General features: G+C 41.2%; 1 protein-coding gene across 1 annotated transcript in view; it reads left to right on the plus strand.

Annotated features, from left to right (window-relative positions):
* ADAMTS19 (ADAM metallopeptidase with thrombospondin type 1 motif 19) overlaps positions 1 to 23,300 on the plus strand; it is a 269,857-nt gene that overhangs the window by 14,206 nt on the left and 232,351 nt on the right. The window contains exon 2 of the mRNA XM_030192330.1: positions 8,590 to 9,233. Within this exon, the coding sequence (XP_030048190.1) occupies positions 8,590 to 9,233 (644 nt within the window). The remainder of the gene's footprint in view (positions 1 to 8,589; positions 9,234 to 23,300) is intronic.

The following is a 23,300-nucleotide window of genomic DNA, read 5'->3' on the forward strand; positions in this document are numbered from 1 at the left end:
AAGGCAGCAACTTGGTCTTCCTTACACTCCTTTTCTAAACATTATATGTTGGATGTTCAATGTCAGGATGTGTTTTTTTGGATCAACCGTTCTTACCGGGGGGGGGGGGGGGGGGTTGCTTGGATCCCTCTCATAAGAGTACTGCTTTGTTACCTCCCATGAGTCTCGTTCTGGGCCGGTCTGGAGGGACACTAAGGAAGGAGAAATTAGACTTTACCTGCTAATTTGCTTTCCTTTAGTCCCTCTGGACCGGCCCAGATCCCTCCCTCAGCTGATCTAGGCTGGTTTTTCTATTGGAAGTTTGTGTTTTAGTTCAAATGGAGCTGTGTTGTTGGTTTCTGATTCTAGTCTGTTCTTTCACAACAACAACAAAAATAAACCACAGAAGGTGTTCTACTGGGGACACGTTGAATATGAGGCACATGCTCGGTGTTAGCAAAGTGCCGGTGGCTGCTCAGGTTCTCGGGTGCACAAGTGTTATGCTCTCTTTCTTCTCCTGCTTTGTTACGATAATCCTGTATCTAGCTCTAGCTGGCAGGGGTTCTTATTGGCTCTCACTAGAGTCAGAGTTCTCAGTCTCCACCTGCTGGAAGGTGTGCACAAACCCATCAGTTACATTCTGGGCCGATCCGGAGGGACTAAAGGAAAGCAAATTAGCAGGTAAGGTCTAATTTTTCCTCGTTCCAGTTTTACTTGATAGTACTTCAGCATTTGATACTCTTGATCATAATGTAGTAGTATGACTGCGATCTATGGGGATATCAGGAACTGTTTTAAAGGTTACATCATTTTTACTTGACAGGAGCTAGAAAGTATTGGTTAATGGGGTTGCTTTTTCCAGTTATTCTTAGGTCACAGGGTTTCTGTAAGGGTTGGCTTTTTGGCAGTGCTTTTTAATCTATATATGGTTCCTATCAGTTTTATTGTCCCTTTGTTGGACTTTCTACAACTGGGTTTTGTGAAAGTGGAGGGATGTTTGTCTGCCATTGAGGAATGAATGACCATTAGACTATTATATTAGCTGTTAATGTCAGGAAGATCGAGATGATGGTTTCCAGTCACTCAGATCATTGCTCATGCAATAAAAATAGGACATTTCTTTTGAATTCCAGGTGTGGAGTCTTGGGTAATATTAAGTTGGCCTTTTATAGATTGCGTTTTTGTATGCAAATTGAGAGCAGCTTTGAAGGATGACTTTTTAGACCATGGTGCTCTCCAAAGAGGTTAATTGCAAGTTTCATAGAAAAATGAAGGCAGATAAAGACCTTATGGCCTATCCAATCTGCCCATTCATTCCGTCTAGTCTCCCTTACTTAGAGATCCTATGTATTTGTCCAAAGCTTTCTTTGAATTCAGATACTGTTTTCATCTCCACCACCTCCACCGTGAGGCCATTCCACAAATTCACCACCCTTTCAGTGAAGAATTATTTCCTCCGGTTACTTCTGACTCTGTCCTCTTTCTCCTTCATCCTATATTCCCTCATTCCAGAGCTTTCTTTCAATTGAAAGAGCCTCACCTCCTGTGCATTTTTGCCACTTAGGTATTTAAATATCTCTGTCATATTTCCCCTCTCCCGACTTTCTTCCAGAGTATACATATTGAGATATTTGTCTGTCCCCATACACTTTATGAGGAAGACCACTGACCATTTTAGTAGCCGCCTTCTGGACAGATTTCATCCTGTTTATATCTTTTTGAAGTTTCGGTCTCCAGAATTATACACAATATTCTAAATGAGATCTCACCAGAGTCTTACACAGGGGCATCATCGCTTCCTTTTTCCTGATGGCCATGCCTCTCCCTACGCACCCAAGCATCCTTCTAGCTTTCTCTGTCGCCTTTTCTACCAGTTTGGCCACTTTAAGATCATCACATATGATCATGCCAAGTCCTGTTCCTGTTTTGTGCACAACTGTTCTTCACCTCCTAAATTGACTCCTCATTTTTTTAGCATGAAATCTAAGCTGCCAAATTCTGGACTATTCTTCAAGCTTCGCTAGGTCCTTCCTCATGTTATCCACACCATTAGGGGTGTCTACCCTATTGGAGATTTTGGTATTATCCACAAAGAGTCAAACCTTGCCAGACAGCCCTGTCAGAAACATTGCTTACAAAAAATGTTAAAAAGAACCCGCCCAAGAACAGAATTGTGTGGCACACCACTGGTATTATCCTTTTCCTCTGAAAGAGAGCTCTGTTTATTTACTACTACCCTCTATCGCCTTTTACTCAACCAGTTTCTAACCCAATCAGTCACTTTAGGGCCCATACTGAGGGCGCTCAGTTTATTTATTAGTTGTCTGAGCAGAACTGTGTTGAAAGTTTTGCTAAAATCTAAATATACCACATCTTCCTCAATCCAACTCTCTGGTCACCCAGTCAAAGAAATGAATTGGATTTGTCTGTCAAGACCTGCCTCTAGTGAAACCATGTCGCCTCAGTTCCTGTAATCCATTAGATTCCGAAATCTTTACTATTCTCTGTGTAATCCTAGTTTCACCACAAGTTTTGGGCACCAGCTAGCTCTTCGGGTCCACAAACAATATTTCTGACAGTGAGCTGGGCGCAGGCCGGGACTGGGCTTGACCCTGGAAGTCCATAGGGTTTTAATCCACATTCTTTATTATTTCTTTACCAGTCTGTAAATGAACTTCACTCACACTTTTCTTATAAATAGTGTCAGCGTCCAAGTGCAGATATACTCCCAGATGTTTTAAGGGACCTCTGGACCATAACGGGAAAAGATGGGAGCTGTTGGCACATACAGTTTGCGGTCACAGCCATAGCCTCTGATTTTTCAAAATTAATTAACTCCGAACCATATTGCTGAATAAGAGTCACTTGGATTGGCAATCCCTGTGAGACTTGCTTCAAAAATATCAAAGTATCATCAGCAAAGAGGTTAATTTTATACTCCATTTTATGTGGGCAGATTATTTAACTTTGCTTGTCAGTGGTTCCAATGAGAGAACAAATAACATAGGTAGCAGGGGCAGCCCTGCCTTGTGGCTCCAAAGAGAGAACAAATAACATGGGTGACAGGGTCATCCTCCCCTTGCCTGCAGTGTGCTCAGTGCCCTGAGAATATTATTAGAAGCATACCTGCCTGGAACAAAACCAGTTTGGACTGGGTGTATGTAAAGGATTTTAAAGATTGCTTTTCAACTCTGTCTGAGTGACCGACAGTGCACTCTCTCATTAAAGTGATAATTCTGTTCATGTGAAAATGATTTGGAATGTGAAAGAAGATAAGACACAGCTATGTGTGGGGGGAGGTGGAGTATGATTTGAGTTCAGGCTGGCCACCTGGACAGAGAAACATGTGACCACATTCCCACATTATGGCTTGTTTACTTAAACAGAGAAATTCTCAAGCATTCTGTAGTTTTCCTTAGCTCTGAACATGAGTTCTAAGCCTAATAAAAAGGGGAATCTTTGTCAGTGAAATTAGGAAGCTTGTCAGTGAGTAAACGTACGTACTGTGCAGAATATTGTATTTCCTGGTCAAGAGACTCCTGGCTATCACTGTGAATGGGACCCTCCCCAGCTGATAAGAGCCTGGATGTAGAGATTAATGACCAGTGATGTATGTATATTATGTATTATTGCTTCTTTTCCTGGTCAAGAGACTCCTGACGTTGCTTGGATGTAGTGACCAGTGATGTAATGATTGTTTGTTTCTTTTTTACTATAGATAGGTATATAGCTTAATCATTGTGTATCTTAGACAATAATGACTTATACACTCTCCATTTAAAGTGAACTTCTAATAAAAGTCTCATTTGCCTAATACAAATCCAAAAGAATCCATAGTAATTATTGAGTAGTCTGTGTCAGTGAGGCAGGCTGTAAAACCAGGTCAGAACAGTGTATCAAAAATGGTAAAACTTCCCCAAGCGGGTTGCTAAAATAGTGGCAAAAAGTTTAATATCTTGGTTTAGTAAAGAAATGGGGCGATTAAGTGCCCATCAGTTCCTTATCTCTACCTGGCTTTGGTAACACTACAATGGTGGCATGAGTGAGGCTTCCCAACGTCTGTCCGGAGGTACACAAGGCTTGGCAAATTCCCTAAAGGGGCCAACTAGATGATGTCCCAAGATTTTGTAATATTCAGGTCATAGGCCATCTGGCCCCTGTGCCTTTGCCAATTTAAGGCACTTAATTGCTTGTTGTATTTCTGTTTGCAAAACTGGGGTGTTAAGGCTCACTGTTTGGTGTCAAAGAGGGGGGTTGGAGGCCATGAAAACTCCTCTCTGCTAGCTATATCACACTGGCCTTTGTTGTATAAAGACTGTTAAAATTCTACAAAGGCTGCTTGAATATCTGCTTGTTTAGTTACCTTAACAACAGATTTTTTTTTTTACACTAGTTATCAGTTGTTTGGCTGTTCTGTTCTTAACTAATGTGGCTAGTAGCTTACCTATTTTATTGTTCCATCTATGGAGGCTGTATGTATATAATTGAATATCTCTCATTGCCCTTTGATTCAGAACTTCGTTAATCTGTTTCGTAAACTGCATGTAATTTGTCTAACACTAACTCCCACTCCGCAGAGAGTGGAGCTGCCTGGTCAACGTAAGGAGTTTTCTCCTCTTCTTTGCGTGTGTGGGTAGTGTATTCTACAATCTTCCCTCTGGGAACTGTCTTCCCTGCTTCCCAGTAAACTATAGGATCAACCTCTGAGGGGTTGCCCTGAGATAATCCCAAGACCATCTAAGCTATGCTGTGGCCAGATACCACCCCATCATCTATTCCAGCTCCTCTTGTCACAGACAGAAGAGAAGGTGCCAAGAGATTGTAGTCTAATCTGGCATGGACCTTGTACACCTGAGAAAAGTTATGGTCCTCTGGGTGCAACACCCACCAAATGTCTAGGAGGCCCAGATCATTAATTACAAAATTAATCCCCTTCCCCTCCTCTCCCTTATGCCTTGGCTTTGGGGGTCTACAGTCTATTAATGAATCAGCTGTTATATTTAAAGTCTCCCCCAATATTAACCGATAGTCCTGCAGTGGGGCTAATATAGCCATTAGAAGGAGAAAAATCTGTGAGAATACACATTGGGTGCACAAATGGAGCACAAAGTGATCTTTATTTTTCCCCATAAGTTCTCCCAGCCATACCCCAAATTGACCATCAGGGTCTTTCTTGTATGATCTTATGCCCTAGGCAAGCAACCAGTTTGTGTATGAGCTATTCCCTGTTGTCTACCATTGTAAGAGGCTCTGAGTTGTCAACCATTTAAGTGCTCTGAGTTGGTAAGATGGGTTTTCTGCATGATTAGTATGTCCACCTTCATACGTTTACAATAGCTCAAGATCTTCATGTATTTCACTGGAGAGTGAATTCCATTTATATTCAAGGTGGCTACCTGCACGCTACCCATCCCAGCAATACAAGAATATGTCTGACAGATTCAGTTTTCCAATGTGAGAGCTGGCGACGGCCTCCCAGCTGTGCCACCCCCAGTGATGACTGCAAAATTAGTACTATAGACCAGCTTCCAAATATGTAATGACCACAAGACATGGGACCCCTATCCCACCCAGTATCCTCAAGTCCACACTTGCTATTCAAAACTCGTCCTAAGGTCCATCGCTTCCCATTCCTCCATCTCTTGGTCTTCCCTACACACCTTACCCCATGCACGCAATGCAAAACCCATAGAAAACAAATTCCCCGCCTCCCACACATACCGGTCCCTCAGATATACTCCTCTGTCTCAAAGCATACCTCCTCCCCAGACCCCCTACCTGTTCACACTATAACTTAGAGTAATTAGAATAACCATTATCAAATAGTAACCATAGGAAAAAAATTTGAAACATCAAAAGAGTATCCAGCCACCTGACCAATAACCCATACTGAGCTCCCAGGCAAGATTTTGCCTCATAGAAGCAGAATATTTCTAACAGAAAAGTCCAAAGAGTTATTTGTCAGCAGAAATAACCCTTTGGTCATACATCAGTTCACACAAATACATTCTCAAGAGGTTGTCAGTGAAGTTCAATTGAGAAAAAGATAAATAATTGAATTGCTGTAACCTGGACGCCAAGTGAATCCAGTGAGCTTATCTGCAAACTGATCCTTGTCAGGTTAGTCTAGGCACCCTAGGGGGTGCCAACTCTGGTAAATCAGCACTAAGGTAATACAGTGCAATCATGGCCTTTACTTGATAGAATAGATAATATTCCATAGTGCAGTTTGGTAGTCAGCAGAAAGACGCATGGAGTGTGCACAAACATATGGGTCAGATCCATTGCTGAAAATATTTTGTGTCAGGCCTCTAGCGCACTCCCCAATAAAGAGATCCAAGTTATGAAGAGAGCAGCTTGTCCAAGAAAGTACGAAGCTCCTCAACCTTAGAGTCGCTGTGCAAATATTGAAATGTTAAATGCATCAGGAGCTATGGACGTTCATGGTATGAAAAACTGTTTAAAAATTAACTTCTTAATAGACTTCCATCAAAGCTGAGGAGTAGCCTAGTGATTAGTGCACTGGGCTGAGAACCAAGGGGCCTAGCTTTAAATCCTGCTTCAGCTATTTGTAATTTTTTTTTTAAATAACTTGTGAGCCCTCTAGGGACAGGAAAAATATGTATTGTACCCAAATATTCACTGCTTCAATAGCCTTTAGGCTTGTAGATTTCTTATACATTCAGGTATAGTAGCTAATTTTCTGTCCCTGGAAGGTTCACAATTTATAAAAAAAAAAATACAAACCAAAAGCCCCAAACAGGCCCTGGTTCTCAGCCCACTGTGCTAACCATTAGACTACCTCTATGTGGCCATTTTGTAGCATGGGCATTTCTTTGTTGCTACAAAGACAACCATTTCTCTTGTTTTGCACCATTCATAATTTGGAGGTTTCATTAGGTAAAATGTGTGGTTATGCTGGACATCGCCAGCACATTGACATCCATTCCTCATGTATTTTAAAGCAGGCTGTATGTCTGCAGATTCTCTTCTAAAATACGTTAGAATTGGATGTACTTTCAAAAATGCCATTCTTAATTGTACACTTTTCACCCTTATTTTGTATGGTGCCCCCCCCCCCCCCCCCTTACTTGTTGGGGGAAGATTTCTGTGGATGCACATTACATGATCACATGTAACTCCATGGTGGTCACATTTGCAGTTAGTCACATATATGCAAGTGTTGTCCATCAGGTATATCCCAAAGGGAAAAAAAGATTGAGAATCACTGTTCTATATTAATGTGGCTATGACAATGGCTTGCATATTTGCATATTGCTTGACATTAATATGATGTATTGTTCGTAGTGCATATTTTTATGATGTATCTATTAAGCTTTTTAGGAAGCTGTAATGTATATGGAGGTGCATAATAGAATGAAAACGTCTATCTCCATGGGCGTTTATCTCCAAGAACGGGTCCGTGAAGGGGCGGACCGAACCGTATTTTCGCAAAAAATAGACGTCCGTGTTTTATTCGACAATTTGTGAGCTGGGCGTTTTTGTTTTTCAGCGATAATGGAAAATGAAAGCACCTAGCTCAAAAACGAATAAATCCAAGGCATTTGTTCGTGGGAGGGACCAGGATTCGTAGTGCACTGGTCCCCCTCACATGCCAGGACACCAACCGGGCACCCTAGGGGGCACTTTTACAAAAACAAAAAAAAAAGATAAAAGAGCTCCCAGGTGCATAGCACCCTTCCCTTGTGTGTTGAGCCCCCCAAATCCCCCTCAAAACCCACTGCCCACAAGTCTACACCATTACTATAGCCCTAAGGGGTGAAGGGGGGCACCTACATGTGGGTACAGTGGGTTTGAGGGGGTTGAACGACTAAGCATTAAGCAGCACAATTGTAACAGGTAGGGGGGGATGGGCCTGGGTCCACCTGCCTGAAGTGCACTGCACCCCCTAACAATTGCTCCAGGGACCTGCATACTGCTGCCAGGGAGGTGGGTATGACATTTGAGGGTGAAAATAAAAAATTGTGAAACATCATTTTTTGTGGTGGGAGGGGGTTAGTGACCACTGGGGGAGTCAGGGGAGGTTATCCCCGATTCCTTCCGGTGGTCATCTGGTCATTTAGGGCACTTTTGGGGGCCTTATTCGTGAAAAAACAGGGTCCAGGAAAAGTGTCCTAAATTCTAGCTAAAAACGCATACTTTTTTTCCATTATCGGTGAAATGCGCCCATCTCTGTTCGGCCGATAACCACGCCCCAGTTCTGCCTTCGCCACACCTCTGACATGCCCCCATCAACTTTGTCCGCATCCGCGACGGAGTGCAGTTGAAAACGTCCAAAATCGGCTTTCGCTTATACCGATTTATTCGTTTTTGGGAGATAAACGTCTATCTCCCGATTTGGGTCGCAATATAGGCGTTTTTCTCTTTCGATTATAAGCAGGATAGTGTTTTTATGGGATTTTTTAATTCTAATTTTATGTTTAAATTCTTGTTCCTCAGATTTGTGGATGGTGCGAGTTAAAATAATACTTTATTAAACTAAACTAGGTGCCCTAGTACAGTAAGTAAGAGGTACAAGATTCAGGCATGTCTGCAAATGTGTGTGATCTGCAGTTTTTCTCTTTTTCCTCCCCCTCTTTCTGTATGCAGGTTTACAGGTTTCAAAGGAGGAAGATGGGGACGAATGGGAAATAATATTCCCAGCTCTCTGGAGGCCAGAACTGGAGCATCTCAAAACTGATATCGCAACCTTTAAGAAGAGCAGGTGCATAGGTGGAGAATCCTCTGATTGTGCCTTACCAGATTCAGAAGTGCTTGGCAGCTCAAGGGAAGCACGCTCTATTCTCTCAAGCTCAGCTTTTCCTGCAGATGGGCACCAGCAGAAGCAGAGTGAAGGAGCCAAGTATGAGTCTCAGGAATATGATCACTGGTCCCATTTTCCCCAGAGATATGGAAGTGTCTTAGCTACCTCTTCATCCAGAATCTCTTATAATACAACAGCTATTTCTGCTAACGCTGCATCTACATCCACTTTCAGAGATGGTAGTAGTAGCCCTTCTCCATCCTTGACGCTGGAGGGTGAGGAGTTACGACTGCACATTGTAGCATTTGGTGGGGAGTTTTACTTGCTGCTGAGGCAGGACAGCCGTTTCCTGTCACAAGATTTTGTGGTGGAGGAGAGGCTACAGGACAGTAAAAACTCTATAGAGCCAGAGAAAACATGTTACTACAGTGGTACTGTGCTCCACCATAAGGGATCCTCTGCTTCCTTCAGCACATGTGGTGGGGGACTGGTAAGCTCATGTTTGTGCCTTTTTCTTGATGTCTTATGCATTTAAATTGGTGATTAATACAAAAGTTCATTATAATTCTTGGAGAGAAATGCATCTAAATTGGTGATTAATACAAAAGTTAATTATAATTCTTGGGGAGAAATGCATCCACTTTTGTTCATTTTTTTTCCTTTCCTTGGCAAGGTATTTTTAGTCATTCACATTCAGTCATATTTTATTTTTGCTAACGTTAGTACCAACTGTCTGAAAAGGCATGGTATGCTGTACCAGTCAACTTCTGTATTGCCTAGGATATTTGTTTTATAGCAAAAAGAGGTTTGTGTGCATTTGCAATAGTTTTTCCAAATCCAATAACTCTTTATATTTTTTGTACATAAGTATTGCCATACTGGGACAGACCGAAGGTCCATTAAGCCCAGCATCCTGTTTCCAGCAGTGGCCAAACCAGATTACAAGTACCTGGCAAGATCCCAAAATCGTACAATACATTTTATGCTGTTTATCCTAGAAATAAGCAGTGGATTTTCCCTAAGTCTATTTTAATAATGGTCTATGGACTTTTCCTTTAGGAAGCCATCCAAACCTTTTTGAAACCCTGCTAAGTTAACTGCTTTTTACTATATTCTCTGGCAATGAATTCCATAGTTTAATTACACATTGAGTGAAGAAATATTTTCTCTGATTTGTTTTAAATTTACTACTTTGTATCTTTATTGTGTGTCCCCTAATCATAGTATTTTTGGAAAGAGTAAACAAGTGATTCATGTCTACCAGTTCCACTCCACTCGTTATTTTATAGACCTCTATCATATCTCCCCTCAACCGTCTTTTCTCCAAGCTGAAGAGCCCTAGCCACTTCAGCCTTTCCTTATAGGGAAGCCGTCCCATCCCCTTTATCATTTTCATCGTCCTTCTCTGTACCTTTTCTAATTTCACTCTATCTTTTTTGAGATGCAGTGACCAGAATTGAACACAATACTTTAGGTGCGGTCACACCATGGAGTGATACAAAGGCATTATAATGTCCTTGTTTTCCATTCCTTTCCTAAGCAAGCTATGGTCTATGGCTGGTAAGGTCTCAGACCCAAAATGGACACGCAACAATTTTGATTTTGCAGCACGTCCTTTTTCGGGAAAAAAAAAAAGAGGACGTTTTTACAGGTGTGCTGAAAAATGATTCTGCGCAAGGCCAAAACCCACGCCTACACTACTGCAATCCATTTTTCAGAGCGCCTTTGTAAAAGGACCCCTGTCTTAAATTAAATCTTGTAAAGACCCAAGTTTTGTTTCTCTCAGGTAATAATTCTACCAAAATGATGCCTTCTGTTTGTGTTGATGACATTACGAAACTTATTTTATTTGAATGCAAATATCTTGATATCATGGTAGATTCTTTTTCTTATAGACTGCAGGTAAACAGCACAATTCAAAAAGCATTTTACAAATTGAGACTGATTAGGCATCTGAAAGATGTTTTATCCAATGCTAATTTTAGAACTGTTCTGGAAGCAATAGTTCCTCCTATTTTGGATTACTGTAACTCTTTTTATATCCTGGACTTCCTAACTATATGTTACATGCCTTGCAGTTAGTTCAAAATGCCTGTGCTCATCTTGTGGCAGGAGTGTCCAGCAATGAGCATATCACGCCTGCATTAACGAATTTACATTGGCTCTCAATTCCATGACATGTCAAATTGAAAGTTTTGAGTCTTGTTCATAAGACCTTGAATAATAAAGCTCCATTGGCTAATGCTGCTTCCCTTTGAATTTATAGGCCTACACAGAGCCTATGATCTGCTGATATAATGCTTCTGGACATTCTTTTTTTTAAATATATTAGACTGGAAGTATATTGATCTGCTATTGTCTACATTGAAGGTGCTAGACTGTGAAGCAACTTACCCTTTATTATTTATTTAAGACATTTATATCCCACATTATCCCAAACAAGTTTGGGTTCAATGTGACTAACAGGAAACATTAACAATAATACAAGTAATCTGAGCAAAGAAGGTATATAGTCCGTAAACATTACCTCCATACAGTAACTAAGACAGGGTACCTAATGTACTCAGGAACTAACAAGCACTAGTACAGGTGAAGGAGTGATGAAATGCCTTCAGCGGTTTACGAAATAATAGGTAATTGGTAACTTATCAGTGAATTTGGCAGAGAATTCCACAACTTTGAAGCTTCGTAGGTGAAGAGAACAGTATGGATAGATTTTTAATGAAATTTCTTTCAATTTAGATAATGAAGCATGAGAGAGATCGGCCTTCAAGAAATGCTTTTCCTACATCTAGGGACTATCAGGTTTTGCATGTAACTAGGCAGTAGGCCATACAAATTTGGTAAACAAGTACACAAAGCTTAAAGGTAATCTGAGAATTTATTGGAATCCAATGTAATTTAACTAGGAGAGGAGTTGCCTTAGAATAGCAGGAAGCTCCACACACAAGATGGGCAGCAGTATTCTGCACTTTCTGGAAAGTATTCATCAGCATTGGCAAGTTTTACAGAAGGCTTTTATCACATGTCAGGATTCAATACAGGCTTACAGGCTTCAGTCTGAGCTCTTTATCCAGTGCACAATAAACAGTAATTCAATTCCCAAGACAAACAGTTCTTTCAGTTCATCATCACAGTTCAGTCACCAAGCAGCATTTTCTACCTTCTATCCTCTTTACCTTCAGGAGAGTTCAATATTTTAGGGACTCCTTCTACCCAAGGGTTTTCCCCTGCATCAGCTTCACAGTGAATTCAATACTTTTGGGACTTCCTCTCACCCAAGGAATTTCAGCCTGCAAATACTTTAGGGACCTCTCTGCCTAAGGGTTTTCAGCCTGCAACTGCTTCTCTCCTTCAGCTCCTCTCTCCTGAACTGAACTGAACTGCTGGTACTCCTTCCCACCTGCCTAATCAATCCCTGGCTTCAGCTACCACCACCAATCATTCTCCTTCCATTAGCTTTCTCACACCCAAACCAGCTGAGTTGAGCATTAGACTAATGAGACCAATGATGAGCTCCTGCACACAGGGTTTCCTAACTCTCTTTCCGCCTAGTGGCAGCCACTCTACCCAACCTGCCAGCTTACACCCATGTCTTCCCCGATTGCAGCTAGGAGTCCAGTCCGGGTTCTTCATCTCCCCCTCTGGCTCCTCTCTCCTGCAATGCCTTCTGGGACTTGTATTTCAGACTGAAACTGCCTTAACCCCACTATCCTGGATGTGACTTTATCACAATGTGCAAAAACAGAGTTGAAACTTTACCTTACCATAACAATGCTAAATCACAGGAATCAAAAGAGCAACAACCTTTTGTGTGAAATGATAGCACTGTAAATATTACACTGGACCCTAAAACACTAATATCCCATCTAGTGAGAAAACAGAGCAAATGAGACTGCTGCAAGATCTCTACACTGAAACTACATACTAGGAGAATATCACACCCCAGTCACAAACCCAAGACACAGACAACAAATAAGAAACAATGGACCACAGATCAGTAATAAGAGATATGAAGGCAAAAAACTGAACTGGAAACCTTGAGAAGTCAGACTCAGCATGTACAGCAATACTAGAGAAATACTACTATTTATCATTTCTATAGTGCTACAAGGCATACGCAGCACTGTAGACCATACACAAAAAGACAGTCCCTGCTCAAAAAGCTTACAATCTAGATAAGACAGGTAAACAGACAGAACAATAAGGGTAAGGGAATAAAGAGGTGAGGATAAAGGACAGGGCAAGTGAGTGATGGTTAGGAGTCAAAAGCAGTGGTAAAGAGGTGGGCTTTAAGTTTGGACTTGAAAACGGCCAAAGACAGGGCTAGACATACAGGCTCGGGAAGTCTATTCCAGGCGTGAGGTGCAGCAAGATAAAAGGAACGGAGTTTAGAATTAGCAGTAGAGGAGAAGGGGACGGATAAGAGAGATTTATCTACAGAACGGAGTACCCGAGAGGGGGGCGTAGGATGAGACGAGAGAGGAGAGGTACTGGGGAGCAGCAGAGTGAATGCACTTATAGGTCAATAAGAGAAGCTTGAACTGAATATGGAAATGGATAGGGAGCCAGTGAAGTGACTTGAGGAGAGGGCTAATGTGAGCATAGTGACTTTGGCGGAAAATGAGCCGCGCAGCAGAGTTTTGGACTGATTGAAGAGGAGAGAGATGGCTAAGAGGGAGACCAGTGAGAAGCAGGTTACAATAATCAAGACGAGAGGTGATAAGAGTGTGGATAAGGGTTCTAGTAGAGTGCTCAGAGATGAAGGGACAGATTTTGCTAATGTTATAGAGAAAGAAACAATAGGTTTTGGCAATCTGTTGAATATGAGTAGAGAAGGAGAGAGAGGAGTCAAAGATGACCCCAAGAAATAGAAACTGAAATACAAGATATCGGAGATGTGTATTTCCAAGGGCTGACACATTCCAATTAATTCAGAATAAATACTTTTTTCCTACCTTTTGTTGTCGAAGCATTTTGCTTTTCTATTTGCCTTGGTCCCAGTGTGTTTCTTCAGCTTTTCTGTTTTCCTGTATTTGTAGGGTCCCTCGTTCATTTGATGTTTATTCTTTCATCCATCTTCGCTCTGAGTCTGTCATTCCTTGTCATTATCCCTCTGTGTTCTTGTCCCTATTCCTCCCCCAGTGGTCAGCATTGCTCCTCTCTGTCCCTATATGCTTTGTCCAGCATTGCCCAAATGTATCCCTGTCTCTATGCTCCCTCCATGCCCAGTATCTCTCTTCTCTGTGTCCATTTTCCTTCTCTCTCTCATCCAACATTTCTCTTCCCCTCTCTCAGCCCTCTTCCCCAGTTCCAGCAACACTTCCTCTATTGGTGCTGGTAGAGGCAGCACAGTGATTGAAACAGGCAGCTTCAGAGCCTTGGCTAGGCTGTTCCACACCGCTGTGGAAACAGGAAGCTTTTATCAGAGGAGATGGGGAGTAGCTTAGCAAAGATCCCAAAGCTCCTTTTTCATTTGCTGTGCTGCCGATACCAACAGCGATTGAGTAAGTGAGGATGGAGGCACGGGGGGGGGGGGGGGGCATGGAAAGGGAGAGCCGCTAGACCAGGTAAAGGGAGAGGTGATGCTGGCCTGGGGGGAGGAAGGGGGGAGAAGTACTGCTGGATCCGGGAGAGGAGGAAGGGAGGGCAGTATAGATGTGGCACTTGGGTTTTTGGTGTGTGCTGCTGGAATGCTGTGTTGTGGATGGAACCTCTGCTCTACTCCATCACAAGTCTTAGATATCTATTAGATGGTACTGTGGATTGATATTACAGGGGTACTGGCACATTTTAGAATCCTAATGTCTGAATAAACCCTTTGATCAGCTTGGTGCCAAATTGTGAACTTTGAACAATTGTATCCCTGATATGAGTGTGGCCATGTTAGGTTTTATACTTTTTTTAAATAATTTGTATTTGTGTGATTTGTGTTTTTCCTGCTCTTCTTTCAGTCTTTGTTTTTTTGTAGTTCTTCTGCCTCTCCAGTTTTATGTTCAATATACTTTGTCACAAAGGATTCAGTCTGATTAAACACACAATATGCATAACAAAAACACAGCTGTCAATTTAGAGCAACTGAGCAGTGACAGTTTCAGTAAATCCCCCCCCCCCCCAACATGAACAGGACATAACATCATAAGCAGAAACCCCACCGCACCAATCTCCCTTCCCTCTGGGGTATTCTCCCCCAGATCCCTTTTCCATGACATTAAGACCACTACCCTTCCACACATCCAGAAACCAGGAGAAAACAGTCAATAGCAGCTCCCTTGATTATAGGTCTAGAGGTCCTCTGTCCTTGCTATCATTTATTGTAGTTACATTCCTCCCTCCCCTTTTTTGTTTTTCCCATTTTTTACTTTCTCATTTTTTCTCTTATGAATTTTAGAATTGTAAACTGCATAGATATATTATTATCTTTTGTGGAATAGCAAGATTGAAATAAACTTTGAAACCTTAGAAAAGCTGAGCGAGCATTTCCAGGCATGCTCCATAGTAAGGAGTTCATGCATTTGGTTCTTCTATTGTGTTATTGTGGGTGGGCAAGTGTGGATCCATTGGAGCAATATACAACGCTTGGCTATGAGTGCAACCTTATGCATGAAAAGGCCTATTTTCCGTGTGCCCTCTACGACACTTGTGATATCATCAAGAACGCACATTTGTGGTGTTGCTGTCCAGTGCTGACAGTATAACTTGCCCAAGTAAGTTCAAACAGCTGTCCAAAATGCATGAATAGGAGGGCAGCCCCAAACACAATGTTGATATGAGGCATTCTATTGTCTGCATGCCCCCGATGTGGGAAAACCCATCTTTTTAGCTTGTGAAGGGTGAATATACATGCACAACAAAAGCATGTAATGCAGTTCCTGTAGCTGAACACTACCCGCTAAACAGGAGCTGTCTTTTAAACTTGGGAGCAAGCAGTCCAGTGTTTACTCCCCAAATTCTTGAGTCCAGTTAGTGAGGACTCTATTAAATGGAGTGGCTTCAATCGGTTTCTTAAGTTTCATAGTATCTGTGCATTAAACCCTTATGCACAGCAGGGATGGGTCAAGCATCATGAAAATCAGGTTCTGTAAAGCAAGCTAGCCTGGAATAAATTAAGAAGATAATGTTGTAACTGAAGATATGGGGGTATATGGGTACCAATTTGCAAGGTGCAAATCATATTTGTTCTTTTAAAACATTCTATGACAACATTTTAGGTTCATGCTCCTCATCCACATGTTGTAACAAGAATATACCCCGGGTCTGCCAGAACACAAAGACAGCAGACCGCATATTCAGAGGAAATTCCACATTGCCCAGAAGGGGTAAAAACCAGGAGCAATGGGAATGTAAGCCAAATTGTTTGTTCAGTAGAGTCCAAGCCCAGCGTGCCACCTTCACTAAGGGATGCTGCTTAATAACAGGGGCCAATTTAGCAGATTTTACATGTAAAATATAGGCCAAATTTTATGGGGCTACTAGTTCCGCCTTACAGGCTACATCACAAAATTCACAAGTATGGTACACCCAATCTCTGGCGTAGCGCAAGTCTGCCTCTCCATTTTTATCCTTGTGGTCCTTTGAGGCCAGCATTTGTACCCTTGCAATCTAATATCCTCCTCCAGGATCTTCTTATTTAAAGAAAAATCTTATATAAACAGACCTTCATTATACCACCTAAAAGAATATTGTAGAATGAAGAGGATCCATTTGGATTTTTCAGAAACATGTTTGATGATGGAGACGAAGCACTGTATTGAATAAATGTTCCTTAGACCCATTCAAATGCAAATTGAAAGTGATCAAAATGGACAATGACAAATTGTCAAGGTCAATGGAGAAATGTGTGTTATAGGACACTTATTGGTGATTTCAGCAATAAACTAGAGGAATACAAGAAGTATTGAAAGAAATAAAATACTGAAAATGTAAAAGGAATGACAGAAATATTATTATTATGACATTTATATCCCACATTATTCCAAAAATAGGCTCAAATTTAATGTGGCATAGATTAGAGTAAAGATACAGAGTATAGTGTACAACAATATTGAACTAGTATACTATCACAGTGACTAAGAATTAGAGTTTCTGTACATATTGATGGATTCGTAAAAGAACTGCTGATATTGTACATACTGGTAGTCGCAATAAGAATAGAAAAATGAATTGTCAGTGGTTGTTGCAGTATAGACTAATGAAATGAATTTTGAAATGGGATTTCAGCAGTTTATAGAATTGTAAGTAGTCTGGATGAGATCTAACAGATTTTGTGCCCTGTTTACAAAGATGCAATAGCATTTGTTAGTGTACACTAAAAATTAGCATGCGCTGTGTAGGCACCCACAATATTCCTATGGGCACCTACACAGCACACACTAATTTTTAGCTTGTGCTAATGAATGCTAGCGCGCCTTTGTAAAAAGGGCTCTTAGGAAGAGAGTTCCAACATTTGGTTCTAATATAATTGAAATCAGCAGATAGAAATGATTTATATATTACATTTTTAAAGTTTGGTGGACAAAGTAAAAGGGGGGTCTTTGGCTTCAAAGGAGGCTTAGCATGAAGATATCTCTGTTAAATGGTTCATATAATCTGGAGTCAGTCCATGAAAAATTTTATATATGAAGGTACACAGCTTGAATGAGATTGGCTTTAATGGGGAACCAATGTAATTTCATTAATAAAGGAGTGGCTTGCTCAAAATGAGGAAGTTTGAAGATAAAACGAGCAGCTGTGTTTTGTACAGTTTGGAGTCTTTTTAAGACCTGCTCCTTACACCCCGAATAAATGGTGTTGCAGTAATCCATTTGGGAGAGAACTAGAGATTAAACTAGTAGTCTTAAAGTTCCAGCTGTAGGGTCTGATGCATTTTAACTTTGAGGGTTATGAATGACTTGGAAATGACTGAAAATATGGTGTTCAAACAAGAGATGATTATCAATGAAAACACCTAGAATCTTCAGAGTGGGTTCTAGAGGATAGGAAATTTGGTCATTGGTGAATGAATTAAAGGGAGTGGAATCGTATGGATTAGTAATGACCAGAAATTTGGTTTTGTCCCTATTAAGTTTTAATCTGAATTCAGATGCCCAGGATTCCATGAGGTCGAAGCTTAATTTAATTTGTTGCAAGATTTCAGAAGTGTTTAATGAAAGAGAAGTAGATAGTGACATTGTCTCTGTAAATGAAGGTTTTGAAACCTGCAGATTCCAATCTACTATGTAGATTAAGACCTGTGACACAGAAGCACTCACCCTCCCAACCATTGCCCCTGTCTAATTCTTTTGCTGTGTTGCATCATTATGATGCTGAAAAAAGAAGTAACTGTGGTGGAAGCAGAGGCAATGAAAGTAGCACAACCGAAGAAACATCCCCCAAACAATGACAGATTAGTGAAAAGCAGAAAATTCTTACTGCTCGGAGACTCCATTATCAGATGCATTAACTTAGGGTTCCAACCTAGTGAAATGCTTTCCAGGATCTTCAGCTACCAGATGTACCGACCAAATACTGAAAGTGATCCGAGAAGAAAGCAAGGCTTCAAATACTGATGTAAATTCACCTGGGGACAAATGACCTGGCCAACAATAGCAAGTTTACATCACAGAGACCATTCCAGAAGCTTGGGGAGGGACAGAAATCTTTGGTTGGGACTGCAGCTTTTTTTGAAGAAATTCATACATGGGGGAAGGGAGAGGAAAGACTATGCAAAACAGTGGAATTCAATAAGTTCCTTGAGTCTTGGTGTAAAGAAGAAGGTTTTAGATACATAGGAGCTGTACTGTAATGATGGGCTACATTTTTCTGTGACTGGAAGAAGGATCCTTGGGGACAAATTCAGAGGGTATGTTTCTAGACATTTAAACTAGAGGGTGGGGATGACAAAAGGAAACAAGGGAATTCATAAAGTCACCCCCAGAATAAACATGATGGCAGAGGGAAAGGTCAAGTAAATATAGACAACCACCTGAACTCACTAAGCACATGGAAAGCAATGAGCACAGACACTCGTAGTTTAATTCAAAAGGTTCAAGACTTGTAAGCCCTGATGTTTGAAGAAAACTTGAGTATGGCTGATATTACAGAAATTGCCCAATGAATGATCCAGTATCCTTTATAACTGGAAAGGAGGCTGTCCTGAAGAATTCTTCCTGTAAAGAACCAGTATGTCATGCAGAAAAAAAAATAATCTGGTAACATGATATATCTGCTCTTGGTTCCTCAGCTATATGGTAAGCTATATGGACGGACAATAGTACATGTGAGAGTGGAGTGGATTTAGCACCGTTCACGGAAGAGAGTGTGTATGAACAACTAGGAAACCTAAAGGTGGACAAAGCCATGGGACCGGACGGGATCCACCCCAGGATATTGAGGGAGCTCAGAGAGGTTCTGGTGGGTCCTCTTAAAGATTTGTTTAATAAATCCTTGGAGACAGGAGAGGTTCCATGCGATTGGAGAACGGCGGAGGTGGTCCCTCTTCACAAAAGTGGTGATAGGGAAGAAGCTGGAAACTACAGGCCAGTAAGCCTCACTTCGGTTATTGGAAAAGTAATGGAAGCGATGCTGAAGGACAGGATAGTGAATTTCCTGCAAGCCAATAAGTTGCAAGATCCGAAACAACATGGTTTTACCAAAGGGAAATCGTGTCAAATGAATCTCATTGAATTCTTTGACTGGGTGACTGGAGAATTGAATCAAGGACATACTATGGACGTAATCTATTTAGATTTCAGCAAAGCTTTTGACACGGTTCCCCACAGGAGGCTCTTGAATAAACTGGACAGGCTGAAGATAGGACCTGAAGTTGTGAACTGGATTAGGAACTGGTTGACGGACAGAAACCAGAGGGTGGTGGTGAATGGAATTCGCTCGGAGGAGGGGAAGGTGAGTAGTGGAGTGCCTCAGGGATCGGTGCTGGGACCGATTCTGTTCAATATATTTGTGAGTGACATTGCTGAAGGGTTAGAAGGTAAAGTTTGCCTTTTTGCGGACAATACTAAGATTTGTAACAGAGTGGACACCGGGGAGGGAGTGGAAAACATGAAAAAGGACCTGCGGAAACTAGAAGAATGGTCTAAGGTTTGGCAATTAAAATTCAATGTGAAGAAATGCAAAGTGATGCACTTAGGGAGTAGAAATCCACGGGAGAAGTATGTGTTAGGCGGAGAGAGTCTGATAGTTACGGACGGGGAGAGGGATCTTGGGGTGATAGTATCTGAGGATCTGAAGGCGACGAAACAGTGTGACAAGGCGGTGGCCATAGCCAGAAGGTTGCTAGGCTGTATAGAGAGAGGTGTGACCAGCAGAAGAAAAGAGGTGTTGATGCCCCTGTATAAGTCATTGGTGAGGCCCCACCTGGAGTATTGTGTTCAGTTCTGGAGGCCGTACCTTGCTAAGGATGTAAAAAAAATGGAAGCGGTGCAAAGAAAAGCTACGAGAATGGTATTGGATTTGCGTTACAAGACGTATGAGGAGAGACTTGCGGACCTGAACACGTATACCCTGGAGGAAAGGAGAAACAGGGGTGATATGATACAGACGTTCAAATATTTGAAAGGTATTAATCCGCAAACGAACCTTTTCCGGAGATGGGAGAACGAGAGGACATGATATGAGAGTGAAGGGGGGCAGACTCAAGAAAAATGTCAGGAAGTATTTTTCACGGAGAGAGTGGTAGATACTTGGAATGCCCTCCCACGGGAGGTGGTGGAGATGAAACGGTAGCGGAATTCAAGCATGTGTGGGATAAACATAAAGGAATCCTGTGCAGAAGGAATGGATCCTCAGAATCTTAGCCGAGATTGGGAGGCGGGGCTGGTGTTTGGGTGGTAGGGCTAGTTCTTGGCAAGACTTCTACGGTCTGTGTCCTGAAAATGGGGCTAGTTCTGAGCAAGACTTCTACGGTCTGTGTCCTGAAAATGGCAGATACAAATCAAGGTAAGGTATACACAAGAAGTAGCACATATGAGTTTATCTTGTTGGGCAGACTAGATGTACTGTGCAGGTCTTTTTCTGCCGTCATCTACTATGTTACTATGTATTGTAGAAACTTTTTAGCATCATATCTGTGTTGATTGTTCTAATGCATGCTTATTAGGTGTATCATTAGTATTATGCTTAACCCTAGTAGCGCTTTAGAAATGTCAAGTAGTAGTAGTAGTATGCTAACATTGTATTATATCTCTGGTATTTGAATTACAGTTTTGTTAAATGTGTATATTTTTGATACTGTTTCATGGTAGTTCTGTTACTAGGTTTCAATTTACTGTCTTCAAATTTACCTCATTTATTGTATTTAGTTTATTCTTGGTTATTTTACTATTGTTATGCTGTTAACAAAATTGTAAGTTTTATGTTAAACTGTATCTGCTGTACACTGCCTTGGGTGAAACTCTTCATAAAGGCGGTTAATAAATCCCAATAAATAATTAAAATAAACATCTCCATAGGACAATTGTGGTGTAAAAACTGTTGGTGCTGTGCAAAAGAGGAAGCCAAGGTGTTACCTGACCACTTCACAGTGGAAGAGTACAGTTACTCAGTACAGGACAGGTGTTTTATGCAATGAGCTGTTAATTCATAATCCTGATGGGAGGTAGACCTCAAGTATGCCAAATAGCACGGATGAGATAGAAAGCTTTGCTGCCAAAGTGCTGGGTCACTGTGCTGAGAGTGCACAGGGTGTGGAAAAGTTAATTGCACAGAAGTATATGCTTTGTGCCACCTTGAATAAGGGAAATGAGCCTATAACCTCCAAACAGAGCAGAAGGGAGAATACTCCATGAACTGATCCTTTTAAAATGGACTTCTTCTGCCTTAATGCATGTGGGAGGTATGTGTCTCAGGCAGTGTTTTGAGCTGAGAGAGAGAGATGCAGCCAAGCCTATATGGGGAGTTCACCACAGACAGAAAGGCACTCAGATGATCTTAATCATGACAGAGTTGCTCAAGTCTGTTATTCATCAGGCTACTGACATGACTGGGCAGAACATGCAGTTTTCTGGGCTGTGACCAGGGCCCTGACAGTAGAGGCAAAATGGGTGCAGGTCCTTTAATTGGAGCTTTCCTACACACAGAGGGTACAATTGAAAAGTCAGTTTCCTGGAGAGGAACATATTTTCAGTGCCTGAAGGATTGACAAATGTTAAAAAAAAACTTTGGTATTCCAAAAAAAATATGAAAACAAAGTAATTGATTTTTAAGGGAGAGCTTTTTCACACATCTGTTCATGAAGAAATGTTTAGGAAAGCTAGCAAATTGGGCAATGCGATAAGAATGGGTGATTTCAATTATCTAATATTGACTGGATGAATGTTACATCAAGAAGCGCCAGGAAGATAAAATTTCTAGATGCAATAAATGACTGCTTCTTGGAGCAGCTGGTCCAGAAACAAACAAGAGGGAGAGCCATTTTGGATCTTGTCCTTGGTGGCGTGCAGGTCATATTGAGAGAGGTGGCAGTGTTGAGTCCCCTTGGAACCAGTGATCATAACATGATGAAGTTTGAGCTACTATCTGGGATGAACCCGCAAAGGAAATCTACTGTAGCTGCATTTAATTTTCGAAAGGGCAACCACAATAAAATGAGGAAAATGGTTAAAAAGAAACTAAAATAATCGGCTGCAAAGGTTAGGACACTAAATCAGGCATGGACGTTATTCAAAAATACCATCTTCGAAGCCTAGTCCAGATACATTCCACATATTTGTAAATGTGGAAAGAAAAGAAAACGTCAGCCAGCATGGATAAAAGATGAAGTAAAAGAGGCCATTACAGCCAAAAGATTGTCCTTCAAAGAATGGAAAAAGGACCCAAATGAAGAAAATAAACAACATAAGCACTGGTAAGTCAGATGCAAAGCATTAATAAAGAAGGCTAAAAGAGAATATTTAGAGAAACTTGCCGCAGAGGCTAAAACTCACAGTAACAACTTTTTCAGGTACTTCAGAAGCAGAAAACCTGCGAGAAGGAGCAAAAGGAGTGCTCAGGGAGGACAAGGCCGTAGCGGAGAAACTGAATGAATTCTTTGTTTCTGTCTTTACGGAAGAAGATATCTATGTTCTATATATATTCCAATTGTATCTGTACTCTGAAATGGCATAAGTCATGACGGAAAATTGTAAGCCACATTGAGCCTGCAAATAGGTGGGAAAATGTGGGATACAAATGCAACAAACAAACAAATAAATAAATAAGATGTAAGAGATCTGCCTGTACCAGAAATAGTTTTCAAGGGTGATGCGCAGGAACTGAAAGAAATCTCAGTGAACCTGGAAAATATACTGAGCCAAATTGACAAATTGAAAAGAGACGGATGAGCAAAGATATGATTGGGGTCTACAAAGTCCTGAGTGGTGTAGAATGAGTAGAAGTAAATCAATTTTTTATTTGTTCCAAAAGTACAAAGACTAGGATACACTTGAGGAAGTTACATGGAAATATTTCTAAAACAAAGAGGAGTAAATATTTTTTCACTCAATGAAAAGTTAAGCTTTGGAACTCTTTGCCGGAGGATGTGGTAAGAGCGATTAGCGTATCTTGAGTTTAAAAAAGATTT

This window comes from Microcaecilia unicolor, chromosome 2 (assembly GCF_901765095.1).
Source record: "Microcaecilia unicolor chromosome 2, aMicUni1.1, whole genome shotgun sequence".
NCBI classification, from domain to species: Eukaryota; Metazoa; Chordata; class Amphibia; order Gymnophiona; family Siphonopidae; genus Microcaecilia; species Microcaecilia unicolor.